This window comes from Girardinichthys multiradiatus, chromosome 20 (genome assembly GCF_021462225.1).
Source record: "Girardinichthys multiradiatus isolate DD_20200921_A chromosome 20, DD_fGirMul_XY1, whole genome shotgun sequence".
In the NCBI taxonomy this organism is placed as follows: domain Eukaryota; kingdom Metazoa; phylum Chordata; class Actinopteri; order Cyprinodontiformes; family Goodeidae; genus Girardinichthys; species Girardinichthys multiradiatus.
Genome location: NC_061812.1, coordinates 17,204,212 through 17,224,543, shown reverse-complemented (window position 1 = coordinate 17,224,543; position 20,332 = coordinate 17,204,212). Strand labels below are relative to the sequence as shown.

Below are 20,332 nucleotides of genomic sequence, written 5' to 3'. Positions count from 1 at the left end.
TAACTAATTTACTAAACATTACTACAACCCAGGTGAAAACCACAGTTCTGCTTAGACAGCTCAGCATCAGTCCTGTTGCATTCTCCGGACACACCAGCTGCTCCCCGTTCTTACAAAGTGTGAGGGATCAAACGTCAAAGTTCAAAGGTCACAACCTGCAAACAGCTGAGGTCTCTTGATGATGCAACTAAGTTGTCATCTGCCATTCGCAGATGGCTTTTGGGGGAACCTCTGTGTCTGATACAACAGGTGAAAGCTAGCGCAGGTCAAACTGCAGGCCCTGTTCAGGTTGTTCAGGAATCCAGACATGAGGGGTTCTAGACAGGGGCCAACAGGGGCCAGTGCTGTAGAACTGGTCCTGGCTGCTGTACTGAAGAGATAATACTAAATCAATTTATTATGATCATATGTGCTGGCACAGAAAGCGTAACTAATTGGTCCCTTGGACAAATTTTATTTTTCACCTTGACGGTTTTACTTTAACAATGAGATAAAAATTAAGGTGTTACACTCTTAGCTTCAGCTTTATTGAGATAGGATCAAAGTTTTCATCTGCTAGATCAGGGTCTGCAACCTGCTGCTCCGGAGCCAAAAGTGGCTCTGTGGCTCACTTAATATTTTGAATGATGAAATACTGCCCTGTTTTATTTGTTTCATTCTTTTGTTCTGTGTACCCATGAAAAAATATTGGTTCCTCTCTGGCCCCCCCTGGTAAATTTGGTCTAGAACCGCCACTGAATCCAGTAGTTTAGCATATCAAACAGTCATGTGTTTCTGCTGTATTAATTACATCTCAAGTTTAGAAGAAGCATTTCTTTAATGACCAGCCTTTCTTTTATGCTGCATTTTAAACCCAGGAATCTCTTGAAACACATTCAAGAGACACACATTTATTTTTTGGTTAGTGCAAAATTAAATAATTTGAAGTTGAACAGGCTGAGATTAGTTGCACAGAGCAGGGCTATGAAATTGAAATAAAAAATGTATCTGAAAAGAATATTTCGGACCTAGTTATGGAGATCACTAAGCAACCCTTCAGTCCTTTTGGTGCTTAATTGAAGCAGGGCTTCTGTCATTTGTAGCACATGTCTAGGATACGTCTATGCCTTGTGAATCTCCTAAAAACTATTGAATGAACTTTGTTTCTTACCCTTCTTAACACTCCTCTTATCCCTCTTGCTTGCACATCTTTTTTCTGCCACACCTTTTTCCTTCAATTAGCTGGGATACGCCACTATGAGAAAACTTTAGAGATGACCCTTTGTAGCCTCTGCACTTTTTCCTGGAAAGTGTCCTGTCAAGTCTGTAGTCTTCCCCATGATTGTTTATGCCTCATTAATCATGACATATGATTTTCTGAATTATTTTTTTTTTTTACTGTGCTTGTGTGATATTCATTTTCTGACTAATTGAAATTTGGGTTCTCACTAGCTGTAAGACATAATTATCACAATTTACCGAAATTAATAAAATTTCTGATATCAGTTTGTGAAATTAGATATTTTTGACTATATAATCTAATTTACTAAGATGCATAGCAGGTTCTAAATGTGAGCACTGACATTAAAGCGGGCTGGTATTTTTCAGAGCAAAAGACTTTGTTCATAATAGGTTTACAGTAGGCACCTGTATGACTAAATGCCCAATAGGTGCTTTAATTTACAGCAACTAAACCATGCTGGCAGTTTCCCGATGAAAAGTTTTTTTTTTTGGGCTCCTGTCCGCATAGGAGGAAAGGAGTGGTCTGGAACTGGGATAATGAAACCTGGGAGACCGACTGGGAGGGGGGAAAGTAAAGGGGAGTCAGATTTCAGCCTGACAGGGGGGTAAAAGGGGGACGGACTGTTATTTGGGAGTATACGAAGAATCATTGAAGGCAACGGGGACATAAAACTACAGCGTCTGGCCTGAAGCGGTCGGTGTTGAGTTTGTGCTGCAGGTCCGGTTCCTGCCGCTGGATTCACCCTTATCAATTATCCTCTGGGAAGGGTAAAAGTCTAATGGTCCGTCTTTTGTAACTGGGACATAAAACACTAAAAATACTGAGAGAAGCCTTTGCACCCTTCTCTCCCCCCGCTGCATGTCTAATATTTGGACATGTTGAGCTTTATGGATTTCAGGACTGTACTGCTTCTTGTAGCATCCCAAGCTTGTCTATTAGCCGTGGTGAGATGTCAGCGGGACGATGACCGTAAGTGACCAAGATGTATAAATGTATCGCAATGTTTTCTCTGATTCAAGTTTATAAAATAATTTTGCGTTCATGGTAATTTAATGTTGTCATTGCGCCTTTTAGGCACGGAAATTACAACTTTTTTAGATACTGTACTGTTCAAAAAGCTGTAGGATTGTAAGTCAAAAATGATAGAGAAAATTGTCTTCCAATAAAACCCACAGGTGCGTGAGCAAAAAGGCTGATGGAGATCTTTGCGAATGGAGGATCATCTTGGCTCTTTTATTTCTAGGTTTCCTTGTTATTCTGACTGATAAAAGTTTTTTTTTTTTAAAGTTACCTTTAGTTTTAAGACAGAATAAACAAATCAGAGTGACATATTTTACTTCCCTGTATCCCTCTATCTTTTTCCTATCGACCTGGCTTTCTTTTCTGGTAGTTGAACACCTGCGGGTGCTTTGGGGGCCTTGACAGACTCTCCTTAAAACTGCAGATTCACTTAATAAAGAAGGGGGAGGGAATCAGAAAAGAAGAGTGAAAGGTGGTGAGGCTCAAGGGCCTTTGGTAAAATGTGTTCACATTCCATCGCTGTCAGAGGGCATCCAGGCGAATCCTGGCCTGTTGAGGCACAAAGGTGATCCTGTCACTAAAAATACTCTTAAAAGACTTATTGCAATGTAAATTTGATATTATCCTAAAACTAAAGCAATTCCAATTCTCATTATATTCCCTATTTTAGTAAGGTTAGAGTGAAATTTCACAGCATTTTAGCATTCACAAGAGATTTTAGAGGGCATGACAGGCCAGAAATACTGTTCCATATCATTTTATTTGTTTTCCATCTGAAAGATTAAGCTGTGACCATTCGGCCAGAGAAAGAGAGAGAAATGAAGCCAGGAGGGAATAGAGGTGATTGGAAATATAAAAGACGGCAGCCCTGAATTCTTAGAAGCAAAATATTTTGTCTGCACAAGTCAAACCAGCTGAGCTTTTAAAGCAAATAAAAAGTGTATTTTTTCAGAGGAAAAAGGAAAAAAGGAGAGGAGTTGTGCCAAAGTAATTTCAAGTGTCAAGATACCCTCTCAGGGAAATATGAGTCTTCATATAATGCTGAGGAGGAATTATTCTGGGAGAAGAAATAGTAAAGAGGTCTTATTTTCACCCAAGCACAGTAGCTCTCTTTAACTATCATTCATTAAGATCAGGTGTATAAAAGTTAAAAAAAAATACATGAAACCTTTAAAAATGGTTCAGCTTTAATGACACTAGGGAAACACCTGAGTTTCTGTTCATTTCATTCCATAAAAAATTGCCCTAGGCAGCTGTTTCTTTCCTATGTATCTTCCATAGTAAAAAGCTGCCATATGTTTGTTACCTCTGAAGTACATAGAAGGGCCATTTTTTATGTATTCCATCTCAGGATAATTATTTATATATGAGCCAGTGAAAGGGCATGTGCAGGCTTTGATAGTATCTAGCACTGTAAAATTAAACAGCAAAACCTCAAGGAATGCACATAAAAGCCATCATTTGTTTCCCCTGTAATGTGTTTGAACTGACATCTGATGCAGCCATGGCCTCCGTATGGTGGTTTAAATGCTGCCCATGTTTATACAAGTTAATAAGTCAGTCAATTGTCCACTGCGTCCCTTTCCAGAAAGCCCCCATTCATTCCTGCTGAGGTCTGTTGGGTTACCTAGACTTAAGCATTGCTAAAAGGTAAATAAAGCTACTGTGCTCGCTCCTTCTCCTCTCACCCCTTTTGCCAGGTCATACCTTTAGGCCTATCTTTTGCTGCATCTGTCGCTTCTCATTCATTTGCACAGGTTCAGGGACTCCAGTCAGAGCATTTCTCTCAGCAGGTGTTCCTGCCAGTCTCTGCCAGTCTGGAAAATTGATCTATAGCTCTGTCTATTCAGCTTTGTCCATTGTCAGATTTAATTTATTTGATCTAATTTGGATCATGTGCAGTAGTTGCTTGTTAAAACATTCATCACTTTCCCCTGTGTACTTCTTGGCAGGTTGTGGTCTAAAAGCAAACATTTTATTTTCTTGAATGCAAAGACGTTCCCTTGTGCTGTAAATTTGTGTGTTTCCCACAATGTAAACTATCTCTATCTTTATCTTGTTAAGGCCTTCAGGCCTAAATTGGAGTCTGTGATGTTACTCCGCCACCCTGTGGCCACTGTAGAGGTTGCATGCATGCCTTTCATCACCTATTTAAGATTTGGTAAAAAGGAGTGCATTCTTCTATTTTATTGATCAAGTTGTAGACTGTTATAAAATAATTTATGTCTGCCTTAATATAGAGTAAATGTAAATATTCTAAAACTAATATTTTTCCATGGCTTTTCTAGATTGTCCTTAGGTATGAGTGTGTGCGTGCGTTGGTTGTCACTGTCTTGCCCTGTGATGGACTGGTGACCTGTCCAGGGTAAGCTGGTATAGACTATAGATGGTTGGATGGATAGTTTTATGAGCACATCAACCATAGTTCTTAGTTCATATTTGGTCCATTTTTAAGGATTACAAGTTAATTAGAATTTTATGGGCAAATAAACTGGATGGATGGATGGATGGATGGATGGATGGATGGAAGGATGGATGGATGGATGGATGGATGGAAGGATGGATGGATGGATGGATGGATGGATGGATGGATGGAAGGATAGTTAAAATCTTTATGTAAATGCTGCATTCAGATTTTCTTGATGAAAATGAATCAATATTCATAAAATATGTTTTCTGATAGTTAGCATGCACAAGATATTGTACTTCAGGGCATCTTTCCTGATTCAGTGTTTATACGAAATATTTACTATCCACCCATTTATTGAATTATCTGTTAAAATCAATAAAAAAAATTATTTTTGTATTGAACTACTCCCTAAAATATAGAGGGGTGATTGTGGAGAGAAACAATATTTGTTATGACCTTCATTTAATGTCAGCTGTTGTTATGGGTTAATCTCTTTTTTTCCTTCTTACCTGCACTCTCCTCTTTGTGCCCCTTGACTTGGATCTCAAATACAGAGGAGGAGGGTACTGTCTGTAATGTCGAAGGACAGCGTTTTTATGACAAGGACATATGGAAACCAGAGCCTTGTCGCATCTGTGTGTGTGACACTGGAGCAGTCCTGTGTGATGACATTGTCTGCGAGGAGCTAAAAGACTGCCCAAAACCTGAAATCCCATTTGGAGAGTGTTGCCCCATCTGCCCTGCTGACCAGCTACCACCTTTTGGTTGTAATTTATTTATCTTACACCTTTCATAAATAAATTACTGCATGAGATCATGCTGTGTGTTTTGGAGGCATAGGAAATTTGGTGTTATATTTGATTTGAATGCACATTTATGTCGCCAAAGCAAACAGCTGATGAGAAATACACAGCAACAGTGACACATCTGATAGGGTTTTAGTGAAATGCTTAATCTCACCGTTGTTTTTCCATAGCTGGTGCACCTTGGCCTCATCTTGTTTTAATACAACCTTTCTCGGAGTATCATGAAAACATGTGGCAGTGATTAAGGAAATTCCTCAGTCGAGCAGACACGGCTTCACATTTCTGCTCTATATCCTCTCTGTGGATTTCTGCAGATCTGATGGCAAGAAATAGGCCGACTCTCTACTGAGAGTTCAGAGTATATGAAGGAGGCCATTCAGGCTGCTCGCCTCCAAAGTGCCATGGCTTCCTGATAAACAAAGGCCTCAGTATCCCAACACCGGTCGCCAGCTTTGGAAATGTAAATAAAATCGGCTGAGGAGCATCACTGAAACCAGAGGTGTCCCTGTTTGCAACGCATGCTTGTGGTTTTAACTGCTGGAACAAATTTACACATTTCAAGGCAAAAATAGTTGCTTTTTAAGAAATGCCTAACATATAGGGACTAATTTATCATCAGCATACATAGAAATAAGGCTGGTTATTGAAACTGAATATTGAATACTTGCAACCTTCATATGGAATATTTATACCGAAAGGCATTATAGGTATGTTAGATTTGGACTGATGACGGGATAGCTCCTGATCGCATTTAAAATTTGGTCCAAAACAGTTCCACTGAATGTGAAAAAATAACCAGCCCTGTTTTGAAATTAGCATGAGTTACTTACCATTACTAAGCACATTTCATCCGTAACTTACTTGTTGCAAAAGATTAGCAGTAATTAGCAGTAAAGGCTAAAATTCTAACTTTAAATTGCTGCAAATTTAAGCCCTTGATGTTACAAAGGAAACATGTGCTCCACAGAAGCTTATTTGCTTTCTGCTATTCCCTTTTTTTAAATGCACCTGTTTCGCTTTACCTTTTGATGTTTGTGAGATGGTGAGACTCCCAACACTTGTTCTCTCCTGATGGGCTTTTTGAGTAACAACACTATGATATTGTAGTGGTCTTCAAGATTATTTCATGAAGTTACAACCCGTTTCTGTTCGCGTATTTTTTTGTTCTGTTGAATGCTGTTTTGATCCTGTGGGTGTGTGTTTATGGTGTGATCTGTTCACTAACTGTGATCTGTTTCCATCTCAAATTTGGGCAAACACCTAACAGGAGTACCAGAAAGTAAGGTGAGACACTTCAAATAACTGTGTTTGTGATCATGACTGTCTGTGTCTGTGAAGTCGAGCCTCAGCCTCTCCCTGATTCATAGGCAAGAAGAACTAGTAGTTTAAGGATTTAGATGAGTCTTTAATGTAAACAAGTGTTGCCAGATGAACAATAGTTATTTCCTGTTCACACTGTGCCACATTTATGCGCTCAATAGCAGCACAGGGGTCTTATTCAACATCTTATTGATAAGAATTTGGATTTTTCTTAAAATGTGGCCACACATAGAATTTAAACCCCCTTAATTATTGTGTTTCTGCTTTGTTTTTTCTTTAATCAGGGTCAGAAGGGTGAACCTGGAGACATTACAGATGTAAGTTGATGCAATACAGTTTTATAAAATTCGCTTTTAAATTGGAAATGCTGGCTTTTGGAGGTAATGCTCTCACATAAAGCACTTGAGGCATAGAAAGGAAGATCTATACGATATAAGGTTATTTGTTTGATATCTTATTATAAGATAGATGCACCGATCAGTCAGCCAGAAATGGCAAAAGGCCAATTTTCTCTATGCTTGGCAGGTCTAATACTGAATTTGACTGCTATTCCCCATCTATCAAAGGCAACAAAATTACAAACTTCTACTATTTTCCATTTGTAAACACAGCACTGCATGAGCGTTGATGCAATTTTCTAAGTTGAAAAAATACCAGATACAGCTTAGGGACACGGGCTTGGATTCACAAATAGGAATGATCATTTAATCCCCAAACTTTCTGTTGGATTCAAGACTACTGACTGTGGCAGAGAAGGTACACTAAAGTGGAGTCTGAATTGGCAGGTCAGACCTCAAAGAACATATTAAATCATTAGCAGCCAGGTAAAGCCTGTTTGGTCCATTTCTAGAAAGCTGTATGTTTAACTTCCTCAGTTGTATCATCTTTAGAGAAACTGGTGTAAAATAAACCACTGGAAACATATAAGCATTAAATGGAAATGCCCAACTACCCTTAAATCCGCTTCAGATTTCTGGGTGTGAATTTAAAAACTGTGGCAGTAATTTAACAGGAAGTCATGAAACAGCTTGCTAAAGAAAGACATGTAATTAAGTTCAAAATGAGGATGACTTTTGCAGCCAAGTCCAATAAGGCCTCAGTGTAGTCACCATAAGGTTCCTTACAGACGAGAGAGTAAAGTCTTCACTGCTGCTGCTGCTGCTGCTGCACCTGGAAGTATTTTGCCCCTTTGAGGGAGCATAAGTTCATAGCAGGAAATAAAAGGCCCTTGTTTACTGTATGTTTCTCCTCATGCTTTTGCCTAAAGAAATAAGCAGTTAATGAGTCTAATTTTGACTGAAGAAATAAGCAGTTAATGAGTCTAATTTTGACTGAAGAAAGATAATATTTTAATTTGCCTCTTGTGAGAGAATACATGCAGTAAATGCAAACCTTAAGCAGAACTAGTGAGATTAAAGTTATTTTTTACAAAATAAATTATTTATTTGATTATTTTCTGTTTCCAACCAAGGTTGTAGGACCAAGAGGACCATCCGGCCCAATGGTATGTACCTTTTCTCTATTTTAAAGCATATACGTTTCCCTTTTCTTTAGCTTTCTTCAAAAATATTTGAAGAATTTTTATCCAGACATTCATAGTCTGGAAAGGTATAGAATTTGATTTCATGATTTATCTAGGTCTGGATAAGTATGGAAAATGTTTATAGACCTTATTCCCTCCTAGTTAAATATCTGAAATTCCCAACATTAGTTGATATGAACAGTTTACATCCACTTTGGCCCCAAACAGTTAGCTGTTTTTTTATCCACCATGAAAATCTTGAGTTTTAAATCCTTGGAAACCATTAGCACATGCATGCACCTGCAGATGTTTCACGGACAGATGTTTCTAAGGAGGAACCTCAGGCGTTTTAGAGAAAATAAAACACATTAGAAAAACCAACAGAGAAGTGTTGGTTCCTGTCTTGTTTGTTTGCTTTCTTACTTACTGCATTTGGGTTTTAGGTTTTAACATTTAAAGCATGACCACTGTAGAACTATTTGGAGTAAATTTAAATAGAATGTTTGTAATAATATGTCAAATGGGTGGAAAATTAACCAGAATATGGACCTTTTCAGTCTGGAAAGGTTTCAATTTTGAATTAAAAAACACATAGGAACCCTGAGATTAAATTAAAGTTTTAATGCATGTGCCAGCTGCATTGACTGAAAACTAAAACCATCAGGGTTTAAATTTTGCAACTTCTTCTTCACATCACCTGTATGGATATTAATTATAACGTTGTTAACTTGTACCTCATTGTTATCCAGGGCCCACCAGGAGAGCAGGGACCCCGGGGACCGAGAGGAGATAAAGGAGAGAAGGTTGGTTTCATATACGTTAAAATGAGAAAGTCTTCCTGAAGTTTTAAAAAAAACTACACTCCTTCCATGCTATGTTAACAAGTACAGTATGTCCGATTGAATCCGATAGCTGTGGCTCCTGGAGGGTGTCTGTGTGTGTGTGTGGGTGTGTTATAGCTTGCAGGTTTGGATAATGGTAGCCTTTCATTGAGCACCACAGTCTAACTAGTCATGTGTCGTTTCCATTAGGCTCTGTGGTCTGTGTTGTTTAACAGATGTGAGACTGTTGGGAGACTGGTAATGTAAACGTCGGCTTCCCTCAGAGGCCTCGCAGTCACATGGCGTGGGAAATCTGCATCTGCTTTGATCGCCTCATTAATGTAACAAGGCGGATGTGATTGTAAGCTGCGGTAGTTATCATGTTTATGCAGATTTAAACATAAGCTGAATTTATATTTGGCAAGCAGAAGCTCAGCAAACGTTTTAGATGTTCAGTACACTTTTTGTTTTGGATCAGCGTGCTGGGTGATTTGTCACTACTTGCACAGAGGTATGCAGGGTTGGCATGACAAATCACAGGCATGCAACACAACCTGTAATGAAAACACTTTAAATTGTTGTTTAAACATTGAATGTTTTGTTTTGTTGTGTCTCAATGGCATATTTCATTCCAGATTCCTCATTGTTGGAACTAGACAAGTCGAGCTACTTCATGTTGAACAATCAGTGAAGTCTGAAGATAGTTCATATGAGCTGTGGCCTACTATCAAAAGTTGCTAACACTGTCCCTGCTGTTTGCCAGCAGCTATCAAAACTGCTCATTAGACCTAAAAATGAACGAACGTTTGACCATAAAACTGTTATTTAAGACTTTTCTTCACTTTCAGAAGAAGATGGAGACAGCATTACCTTGGAATATGCCATTTTTATCCATATTTCCATAAAATGAGTGGTCTCTGTTTTCTGAAATCTTTGAAAACATGTCAGAAACTTTCCCCTACGCAATATTCTTTAGTCGTATTTGCACAGTTAATCATTTCATTTACTCTTAAATTTATGATACAAATTATTATTTATATTTTATTAACTATTAGAAAATGCTTCACAGAACCCAACATTAGAATATATTCTGTTAATTTCTATCTATTTTTAAGATTTATTTTTACTATGTCCGTCTATTTTAGGGAAGCCCTGGTCCTCGTGGCAGAGATGGTGAACCTGGCACCCCTGGAAATCCTGGACCCCCTGGACCTCCAGGACCTAATGGACCCCCTGGCCTTAGTGGAGTAAGTATCTCATGTTTTGGCTGGACGACAGGTGTCTGTTAGAACATGAAAGAGCTACACACAATTTCAAAGCAGAGACTAGAGTAGATGTGGCTGGATTAAGGAGACAGAGGGGGTATAGAAGAGCAAAAAATAGTCCAAACAGGACAAAAGATGTGTGAAACTTCAGGAGATGGGAGGGAGCAGAGATACAACGGCATGGATGCGGTGAGAGAATGGACAAAATGCCTCTCATTCTTTGTGGAAGAAAGGAGGGAGGGGAGGCTGAAGGGGATTGGGGTGCTTAGATAGGCCTAAGGAGGGAAAGGGAAAGAAGTTTTTCAGTAGAGGGGTGAGAAGAGTCTTTGTGAAAAATGTTCACATGCCCTCTGTCTCTCCTTTGTGTGCATCAGGATTAACACAATAACCTGAAGCTGACAATCTTTAGGAAGCTGATTCCCACTGCTGCCAAAATGATGCAAAAAGATTCAGTTCAGTGAAGAATCAGCTGCGCCAATAATAGATAGATAGATAGATAGATAGATAGATAGATAGATAGATAGATAGATAGATAGATAGATAGATAGATAGATAGATAGATAGATAGATAGATAGATAGATAGATAGATAGATAGATAGATAGATAGATAGATAGATAGATAGATAGATAGATAGATAGATAGATAGATTGATAGATAGATAGATAGATAGATAGATAGATAGATAGATAGATAGATAGATAGATAGATAGATAGATAGATAGATAGATAGATAGATAGATAGATAGATAGATAGATAGATAGATAGATAGATAGATAGATAGATAGATAGATAGATAGATAGATAGATAGATAGATAGATAGATAGATAGATAGATAGATAGATAGATAGATAGATAGATAGATAGATAGATAGATATGATTTAGCTGTTATTTATGAGTTCTTCAGAACCCTGGAAATACGTTGTTAACTACATATTGACTAAGTGACTGACTGATTAATTGTTGGTGATCTGTCATTTTATCCACTCCAGAACTTTGCTGCTCAGATGGCGGGTGGTTTCGACGAGAAAGCTGGCGGTGCACAGATGGGCGTGATGCAAGGACCAATGGTGAGAAAGAGACCAAACTGAGACCTGGCACAGCTGCTATGTTCTTCCTTTACAGTTTAACTGAGTGTGCATTATTGCTGCACAGATTGAAGCAGATCCAGAGAAATATCCAGAAAGTCATTCAAACTTGAGGACCAGGATCATCTCCACAGTTTTAGGATTTCTGTTCTGTTACTGAAGAAAAATATACAGTATTGTCTTGGTTTTAAGACAGAAATCTTGTTTTTCACAGACTTTACCGCCTAATTGTCATTTGATCTTTAATTAGATGTTTCTATGGTAAACTGGAGTTCAATTATAAACAATTCATATATTTCATATGGAGAAACATTGTTCCTCAACCAATTGCTTCAATTAGTGGATTTTTTGATCCCATTCTTTATTCATGGCAGTGTTTATAGGCAAATTGTGAGTGAATGTTCTCCCTTTTACAAGTCAAGATGTTGCACTATCAGCATGATGCAGGACTTTTGCTAGCATTCATCTTTTTTACCCAAGACAATTTTTTTCTACACAGTTAAGTCTGAATGTGTTCATCAGAGATAATAACTGTAACCTAGTCCTCTGCAGTCCAGACCAGGTACATTCTGCAGTAATTCAGGTTGTTCTTAATGACTGCTTTGGATTGTCTTTGCTTCCCTTCTTGACACTAGGCCAACGTCAATGTCTTTACACCTCTGTGTGAGCATAAATATTCACATCTGTCTGTTGCCATTTGTGATCAAGCTCTGCAGTGGTGTCAACCTAACCCCTTAGTTGGATCCTCATTACACTTCTAGACATTCTTCATGGTTTGTTTATTGGGTGATTGGGGTACAACATCAGCAGCAATATCCTTACCTAACAGCATGTTTATGCTCAGAAGCAACCATGGCTGACAAAGGAAGAACCATTTCAAGCAGCTTTTAAAGCAACCATTTTGCTTCTCTAATTCAGTCAGAACAAAAGATCATGAAAATAATGCCTGCAACTCATTTTGGGGCAGGGCAAATGAATACAAATGATGTTTTTGTGATTCGGTTAGTTTTTATAAACTTGCATTTCATCTGATCACTCTTTAAAGCAACCTCAACTCAAAGCAAATTGCAGCCAAAAAACTGAAGCGGAATTTGTAAAAGAAAAAAAAAAAAAAGATTTCTGTCACTTCCCTGCATTTTCATCTGAAGATTTCCATGGCAAGAAATTATGTCTTGGAAGGCCAACACCTCATCATTTTCCATGTCAGATTTAAATGAACAGAAGAAACAACAATAAATCATTATGAAATTATTTGGAGATTAGGTTAAGATGTAAAAGTGTGCCATTATTCCCCTGATGTTGGACAAACAGCACAAAATCCTGATTTTTGCTGGAATATTTATGCTTTAGAAGGAGTAAAGATGGATGATTACTGAAACCAAGGAAACCGCTATTGATCATCATTATATTTCCAGCTCACAAAAAAGGCAGTGCGCTTGAAATGGAGCAAGGAGCACTCAGGGACCTATTTAGGGATCCACAGAGCAGTTCGGCAGTTCGAGAGTTTCAGCCCAGCTGGGGTCTGTGGCAGAAGGGAAGGAGAGAGGGAGGTGACTAGAGTGGATCTGATCCCCAATTTTCACTGTGTTCATCCTGATGCTGTCACTAGAGGTCTGTCTGACAGATCTCCACAAAACTCTGTGCCTTTTTTTGCAGATTCACATTTACTTTGGCAGTTCTTCAACCCTCTGGAGGAAGGGCAGTTGATCTAGACTGATGTTTTATGGACCCATAAATCATTTACTTCAACATCAATCCTGCATATATACATAGCAAACACTCTAATAGTACTTTTACTGAAATGCAGACACACTCAAACACATATTCAGAAACCCTGAACATAATAAGCACCATTGATAAGCTTTTCCTCACTGTGGTTTGGGCTTCATATGCCCAATGAAAGGTGACTTTCATTCACTTCTAAGGACCAATGTACAGTTCTATGACATTTACTTTGGCCAGATTCCAGCATTTTTAATTGAGGGGATCACAAACACACCATTAATGAAGGGGAACATGCTATCGATATGTCAGGAAGGATAAGCCAGGATTTTCTTGTGTTTTTTTTGTTACAGTAGAACTTGATTTTGGAAACAGTTTTAGCACAAACTTGCAGCTGCCTAATGTTTCTTTTACTCTGGATTTCTCTTTAGTGTGTCAGACAGAAAAGTCATTAGGAATGTCATATATCAACCCCTCAGAGTGTAATTCTATCCTGCTGTGCACTGATGCATGAAGTTAAAGTAAAAATTATTTTGGCGTGTGAATCCAGGCAGAAATTCTCGCAGAGCAGATTAAGCTTCAGTCTGACAAATCTGAGTTTCAACTGGATATTTCACCATGAGATTTTAGTTTGAATTATATTTAAAACAAAAAATATAGTAGGATTAGTAGTTTTTTGTGCTTTTGGGAGAACATAGGCACATCTAGTGAGCTTTAAATATATAGAAACTCACCTCAAGTAGGAACAAAGCTTAAAGAGGATCAGGGTATGTTTAAAAAAGATGATAGGGAGGACTGGTACAAGAAGGTCTGAATGCTACTGAGGAATTTCTAACGATTTATGGTTTTGACAGGTAGAGCTGTTGAGTATTATGTAGCTTTGGGGCAAAGCAGGTGATGTGCCTTTAAAACTGCAGAGTGATTTAAGTGGATAAACATGTAGGTTATATTTCCTACCAATGTGTTTCAACAGAAATTTGATGTGAAAATTGAATTGTTTTCTAGTGTAAATTATGTGTTTATTTAGTAGCAGTTTTATGGACACCACTTTGATGTTGCTTCTCTGGTTTCCTCTCTGTCCCTCAGGGCCCAATGGGACCCAGGGGACCACCTGGCCCCACAGGATCACCTGTAAGTACCTGCTTTACTCTGAACACACCACCTAAGCTTGGAGCAGCTGTAGAGATGATTAACACAGTGTACTCATGCCAAGGTCTTACATTTGTAAAGTGCATGCTTAATTGCACATGCTGTTCATGATCCAGCTCCTATAACAAATTAAACAGCTGTACTGCCCTCCATATGATCACTGAGTTTTCAGACTCCAGGAAAGATTGCATATCACAAGTGTTCAGACATGAATGTTTACACTCAGCCTTCCTTTAAATGAGACTGTGGGCTTTTTTCCGGCACTCAGAGAAGACTTCCGTCTCCCAGCTGCAAGCTGTGGTGCTTTTTTCTGTGCCACAACCCAGACAGATTATGGAACACCTGACAATTTACCTTTTATACTCCATGTGGACTTACAGCCCCCCACACACACATGCACAAAAACACACCCTTCCTCTTTCTGCTGCAACACACTGCAACCATGCTTTAGCTCTTTCAGCCCTTCCTGCCAGCCTGTAGACAGCGCCACCTGCCCTGCCTCCGTCCTTTGTTTTATTCATAGGTATAATTTCAAATTCAGTGATGTTTGTCACCTAAAATAGGATGCACATACTGTAGATGGTAAACTCTTTTAAAATGATTGCATGACTTCTTTTTACTTAAAATCTTTAAATTATTGTTTATATAATTAAATCTATTCCTTAAAAGTTTCAGTGCATCTTTTATTTTCTTATTTCATTGATCTAATGATATTTAAATTTAGAAAGTAATATTTTTACACATAAATTTTGAGAAAAATTGACAAATAAGAATTTGATGAACCTATGTCTTAAAGATCCAGTTTATCTTTTTAGAGCAAAATAGTTTTTGGTCGATTTGTGATGATTATATTTCTGCTTTTTAATGAATCAGTGTTTAGCAAGCCTGTTGTGTTTGTGAGTAAAACAGATTTTACTCTCATCAGATCACTTTTCTCCTCTCTCAACCTCTCAGGGCCCACAAGGTTTCCAAGGCAGCCCAGGAGAGGCCGGAGAGCCTGGACAAGCTGTAAGTATCCTGCGGTGAAATGTTCCTTCTCTTGGAACAGCTCTCCTTGGTTTAATACTTTCTGTCTGCTATGTTGCCTCCTCCATAGGCAGATATTGTTGGTTTTTTTCTTACTTCTTACTCATATTTTATTTTGTAAAAATAAATTGAAAACCATTAAAGGTTAATGGCTTTCAATTTATTTTTACAAAATAAAACTTACTGATGTAAACAAGGAAGTTTTTCTCAATATTACTTGCCAGGATTAGGTTCCTGGGGGTTCCAAATCTTAAAAATATATTAGGCCCCCAAGTTCAGCATTCCGACTTGGAAGGTACAGCTTTATGTTGCTAGTGAACACATAAAAGAAACTAAAAGTGTTGATAAAGTCCTGTTTTCTATCTCATTAAAGTTATAGCATGCATACTGCACAATCCCTGTTTGTGAGTATGGAATAGAATGGAGAAATATCTATTGTTATTAGCTTGAATTGCTAAAAGTAATCAGCAGCACAATAAACAGGAAATCCCACTGGTTTTACAATTTCAACTAAAACATATCTGTGTTCAGAAAACAGCTAAATTTCCTGTCTGTCCCTCATTTCTTACCAACTGCTATAACAGTTATCTTGTCCCCATCCAGTTGCTACACTTTTAATGTCTCCGATTATCTTTAGTGATCTATTAATGTTCCTAGTTTAGGTCTCATATTCTGTTACCCAAACCAGTCATCTAACAGGGGATGGTTTGGCTCAAATTGGTCCATGTGCTGCTTTTTGTCTTGCTTGCTTCTTACTGTAGACCAATGTGATTTTCTCCAGCAAGATAATTTTTCTTTTTTGTTACTTTTTTTTTGTAGTTTTCTCTTCTTTTCTGGTGTAGCCCCTCACTACCCCAAAACGCCCTAAGGTCTTCTTATCCATATTTCCCATCCTCCTTGTTCCTCTCAGCAGGCAGAACGGACGAGGTCTCCCCACTGCTGTGATAATCTGCTCATGTGGAGATCACACTGACATGCCTTCTCTTTTTAAAATTTGCCAGCACATCATTAGGTGTGATTAGAATCAGAAATCAGCTCCAGAATATAATTTGAGGAGTCAGAGTGTTTGCAGTGTGCAGTCCAGTGAAAGGTTTAGTTGTGAATCAAAAATGTTTGTAATGGTGTTTCCTGTCAGGATATAAAATTAAAAATGCCTTGCGCTTCATTAGCTTGAACAATCATGGATCAAAAAGAAGAAAAGATAACTTTAATAATGAATTTAGGATACTCTAAAGATTAACCACCATTAACACAATGTTTGATCTCTATTAGACAAATTAACAAATTTTAAAAATCCCATCAAGGATGTAATATAAGAAGAAAACAGTAACTGGATGAGTGAGTGTTAAGTAGGAAAGGTAAAAAACAGTAAGGCAAACTGAATCTTGCAGTTTGTTTGTATCAAAGTGTTTTGTCCACATATTTTCTTTTGTTTCTTAATTTTGCTAATACTTTAAATGAAACAGATTTCCTTTTCTTACTCTAAAATGCAGCAAAAAGCTGGTTTGTTAAGGATTTTTATTACACAATACACTATTCCCAATTTAATGTGATTGGATTTATTCATATTCCTTAATTAATATTAATTTAATAGTAGATGGACTGACAGGTCAAATCTTAAATAATTTTTCAAGTTTATCTTAGTTTTATTTTGCGCTTCTGCTCTTATCATGCATGGTCTCAGAAAGAAAAGCAGCTGCAGTTGTCATCACAAACATTTTAAATGTTTAAGCTGTTTACTGTGGCCCCCTGCTGGTTTTAAATGGGAACTGTCCCTCACCTGTGTCTCATCTTTTTTCTTTCTTTCTCCCTCCTGTATCAATAGGGCCCCATGGGTCCCCGTGGCCCTGCTGGACCTCCTGGAAAACCCGGAGATGATGTAAGTGTAATTGATTGATTTTTTAAAAACTTGTTAATTTGCATTTAAACTAAAAAAATGTCCTAATGATGGTCTAATATTTAATAGGTGAATTATTTAAGAACCTGTCAATTAGAGCAAATAGTCACAATAATGACATGTTAAAACTTTGATTTTCTTGTGAAAACATTTGTAAAAATGTGTGAAATGTGTTGGTTGCACTTTTACACTTTATTTATTTAAACAAACAAAACTGTAATCTTCATGAGTTCATGAGTGCTTTCAGTTTTCTTTCATCAGTTGATTTCAATTGTTTTTCCCAGTTTGGACAATATATGTTTTCTCTTTTAGGTACTTCAGTCTTACTCAAACATTTTGCAAGTCCAACAGTGCAAATTTTCATGAGTTAAGAGGCGAAGAGTCCCAATATTCCAGCATGCTAAAACCTTTGGGAAAATCATTCAAATTCTCCCTAAAACCTAATCTGTAAATACTCTCAATTTCACTTTGTGACGTCTTGAATGAGAACATAAAGCATTGTTAAGTTGCTTTACTTTGTTTTGGCTGTTTTCTTATTGGGGCTGATTACACACTTTGTGACATTGATCTCCTTCAGTTTTAAATAGATCAACAATCGATCTTGTTAATAATCTGGAATACCACTTGTTCAAATAATTATTTTGCTGGCTTTTAATGTTACGTTGCATGGAAGACACTCATTTGACTTTTTATTTGTAATTCCCCTTTTTGTCCACATGATGGCAGCAGACATAACATTTCATATTGTGTCCACTAGGAGAGCTCATTGCATCTGTCAATGTCTGCAAAAACAAAACAAATACACACAAAAAAACTAAACATATATTTTTATGTAACTGACTCATGTGTGATTGACCTAATATGTCTGTTTTAGGGTGAACCAGGTAAACCAGGGAAATCAGGTGACCGTGGACCCACCGGACCTCAGGTGAGTTCCTTCAGTCTGCTGACTTTTTCCAAATCCTTCTGATTGTGCAGAAACCTTAAATAAAGGATTTTAACTTAGAAAAATGTTACAATGCAAATTAAATATTGCAAGTAAAACAACTTAATGATTGAATTATTTTTCATTTTTTGACAACTTATAACCGTCACGTGTGTCATGACAAATGCCGCTTAAATTAACAGTATTTTTCACAATAAAGAAAACCCAACCTTCAACTTGCATATGATTTCAAAGAATAAAACAGTTTGTTGATTCAGATCTGTATCAACAGTCGGTTATTTACTGTGGTTTCTGTGTACATTTTAAAACACCTGTCTCACTTACTGGTAATACAATTTAGCACTCACAATATAAACTGAGCTGCTCAAGACAGACAGACTGTGTTTCAACGAGATTAGTTGTGTAAAAAGGTGATGAAAATGTTTCCAGTCTTAAATCAGTTTTTAGGACTATATCAAAGCACAAGCGGAACCAGCTGCAACTTTTCAGCATTTCTCTCACAAAACAGATCTATTTTCGGCTTTGTTTAGAAATAATAAGATCATGCAAAATGAAAGAAATTGGCTTTGCCTTCTGTCCTTGCACTGTAGTGATCTCCAATATTCCACCTCTCGTTGCACAGGGAGCTCGTGGTTTCCCAGGAACTCCGGGTCTGCCGGGCATCAAGGGACACAGAGTGAGTTTGGCACTTTAAAGATTTCCTACCCAAACATGGGCCTAATAATTCTCAGAATATTTACTGTGCCTTATCTGTGTTATCATCTTTGCAGGGTTATCCAGGTCTTGACGGTGCAAAGGGAGAAACTGGTGCTGTTGGTGCTAAGGTGGGAATTTGTTTTCATGTTGCATCTGTTTGCCTCTTAGTTAGGTTGTACTTGATATTCAATAATTTAAACCACTTTGCTACAACATCAGTTGGTCTGACCATACGTTTACCAGGTATCACCACACTGTCAGGACTTGTCATGAATAAACATGCCTATTTTCCACTCAAAGTTTCAGATATAAATTTTCTAGTTTAAAGTAAAAAAATTCTAAATTTCAAGACTCCCTGATGTCATAATAACAAGAGGGAAAGATGGATGTTTCTGATCAAATTCACCTCAAAATCCAATTTGGCTGCCATGTGTTTAACACACAGAGAAAGCTGCTGCGATATACTGTTTGTATTTCATTAAATCTTTCCCAAAAATAAATACATCCTCAATTTGTAAACATGTTCCTCAATTGTCCTAATGCATAGAATGCAGACATGCAATTAAGCCCAACATTATTCATACCCTGTTATTTATCAGATAGTCAGAACTAGAGTCCCGACTTAAAGTTGGAGCCAGAGTCCCAACTTGAATCTGATAGATTTCATTTGATTTCTATAATTTTTCAAAATGTATACTCCTTTCACACTGTTCTCTAACTTTTTGATAGAGCTATGTCTCATTTTCTATAAACAAATGTTCTTGGTTGAATTAAAGTAATTTAAGATATGAATTTGTCAAGGGTATGAATAATTCAGGCCTAACTGTACATGATTATTAGCTTGTGTTGCCTGTGGTAATTAGCCTATTCATCAAGTAGAAAAACAAATCCAACTGGTTTTCTGACTTGCAACCAGAACCACGGTGAGTTGGGCTTGATGTTATTTTCACACCCACTGATATTCCAGAGCTAAATGGAGGTTGCTCCACTTTCTACTGTGGGGTGTCAAAATAAGGTGAGATCTTTCCATGTAATCCATGCAACATATAGTAAACCTCTTATATTTGACTATAGATATAGATATAATAATATAGATATAATACCTCTAAGAAAAGGGAAGTAAGTGGGAGGGGTTAGCTCATCGGACAACGAAAGGGGGTTCTCAAAATATTCTCAGCTGAACTTATTATTGAGTGGTACCCATTCAAATGCAACGATGAAGGTGCTTTAATGACTCATCTTTTGGCTGTTTGGATTTATATAAACATTATAGCTAATTCCCTTCCTATTTAACTTGTAAGTAGCTGATATCAGAATCTCCTCTGAGTACCACTACTAAAGGCAGCCTAAGTACCAGTACAACTGCCTGGGAACCATGGTTATACGGTAAACATGCACCAAAGTGCATAAACACTAACCT

General features: G+C 37.6%; 1 protein-coding gene across 2 annotated transcripts in view; it reads left to right on the top strand.

The window, feature by feature from the left end:
- Positions 1-1,886: 1,886 nt before the first annotated feature.
- col2a1b (collagen, type II, alpha 1b) overlaps positions 1,887-20,332 on the top strand; it is a 64,088-nt gene continuing 45,642 nt past the window's right edge. Inside the window, exons 1-14 of one of the 2 annotated variants that reach the window (XM_047347291.1) lie at positions 1,887-2,191; positions 5,207-5,416; positions 6,726-6,742; positions 7,063-7,095; positions 8,250-8,282; positions 9,050-9,103; positions 10,267-10,368; positions 11,381-11,458; positions 14,285-14,329; positions 15,302-15,355; positions 17,199-17,252; positions 18,145-18,198; positions 18,839-18,892; positions 18,987-19,040. In XM_047347291.1, the coding sequence (XP_047203247.1) occupies positions 2,098-2,191; positions 5,207-5,416; positions 6,726-6,742; positions 7,063-7,095; positions 8,250-8,282; positions 9,050-9,103; positions 10,267-10,368; positions 11,381-11,458; positions 14,285-14,329; positions 15,302-15,355; positions 17,199-17,252; positions 18,145-18,198; positions 18,839-18,892; positions 18,987-19,040 (936 nt within the window). In that variant the 5' untranslated portion in view covers positions 1,887-2,097. The remainder of the gene's footprint in view (positions 2,192-5,206; positions 5,417-6,725; positions 6,743-7,062; positions 7,096-8,249; positions 8,283-9,049; positions 9,104-10,266; positions 10,369-11,380; positions 11,459-14,284; positions 14,330-15,301; positions 15,356-17,198; positions 17,253-18,144; positions 18,199-18,838; positions 18,893-18,986; positions 19,041-20,332) is intronic. The other variant, XM_047347292.1, reaches the window with a different exon arrangement.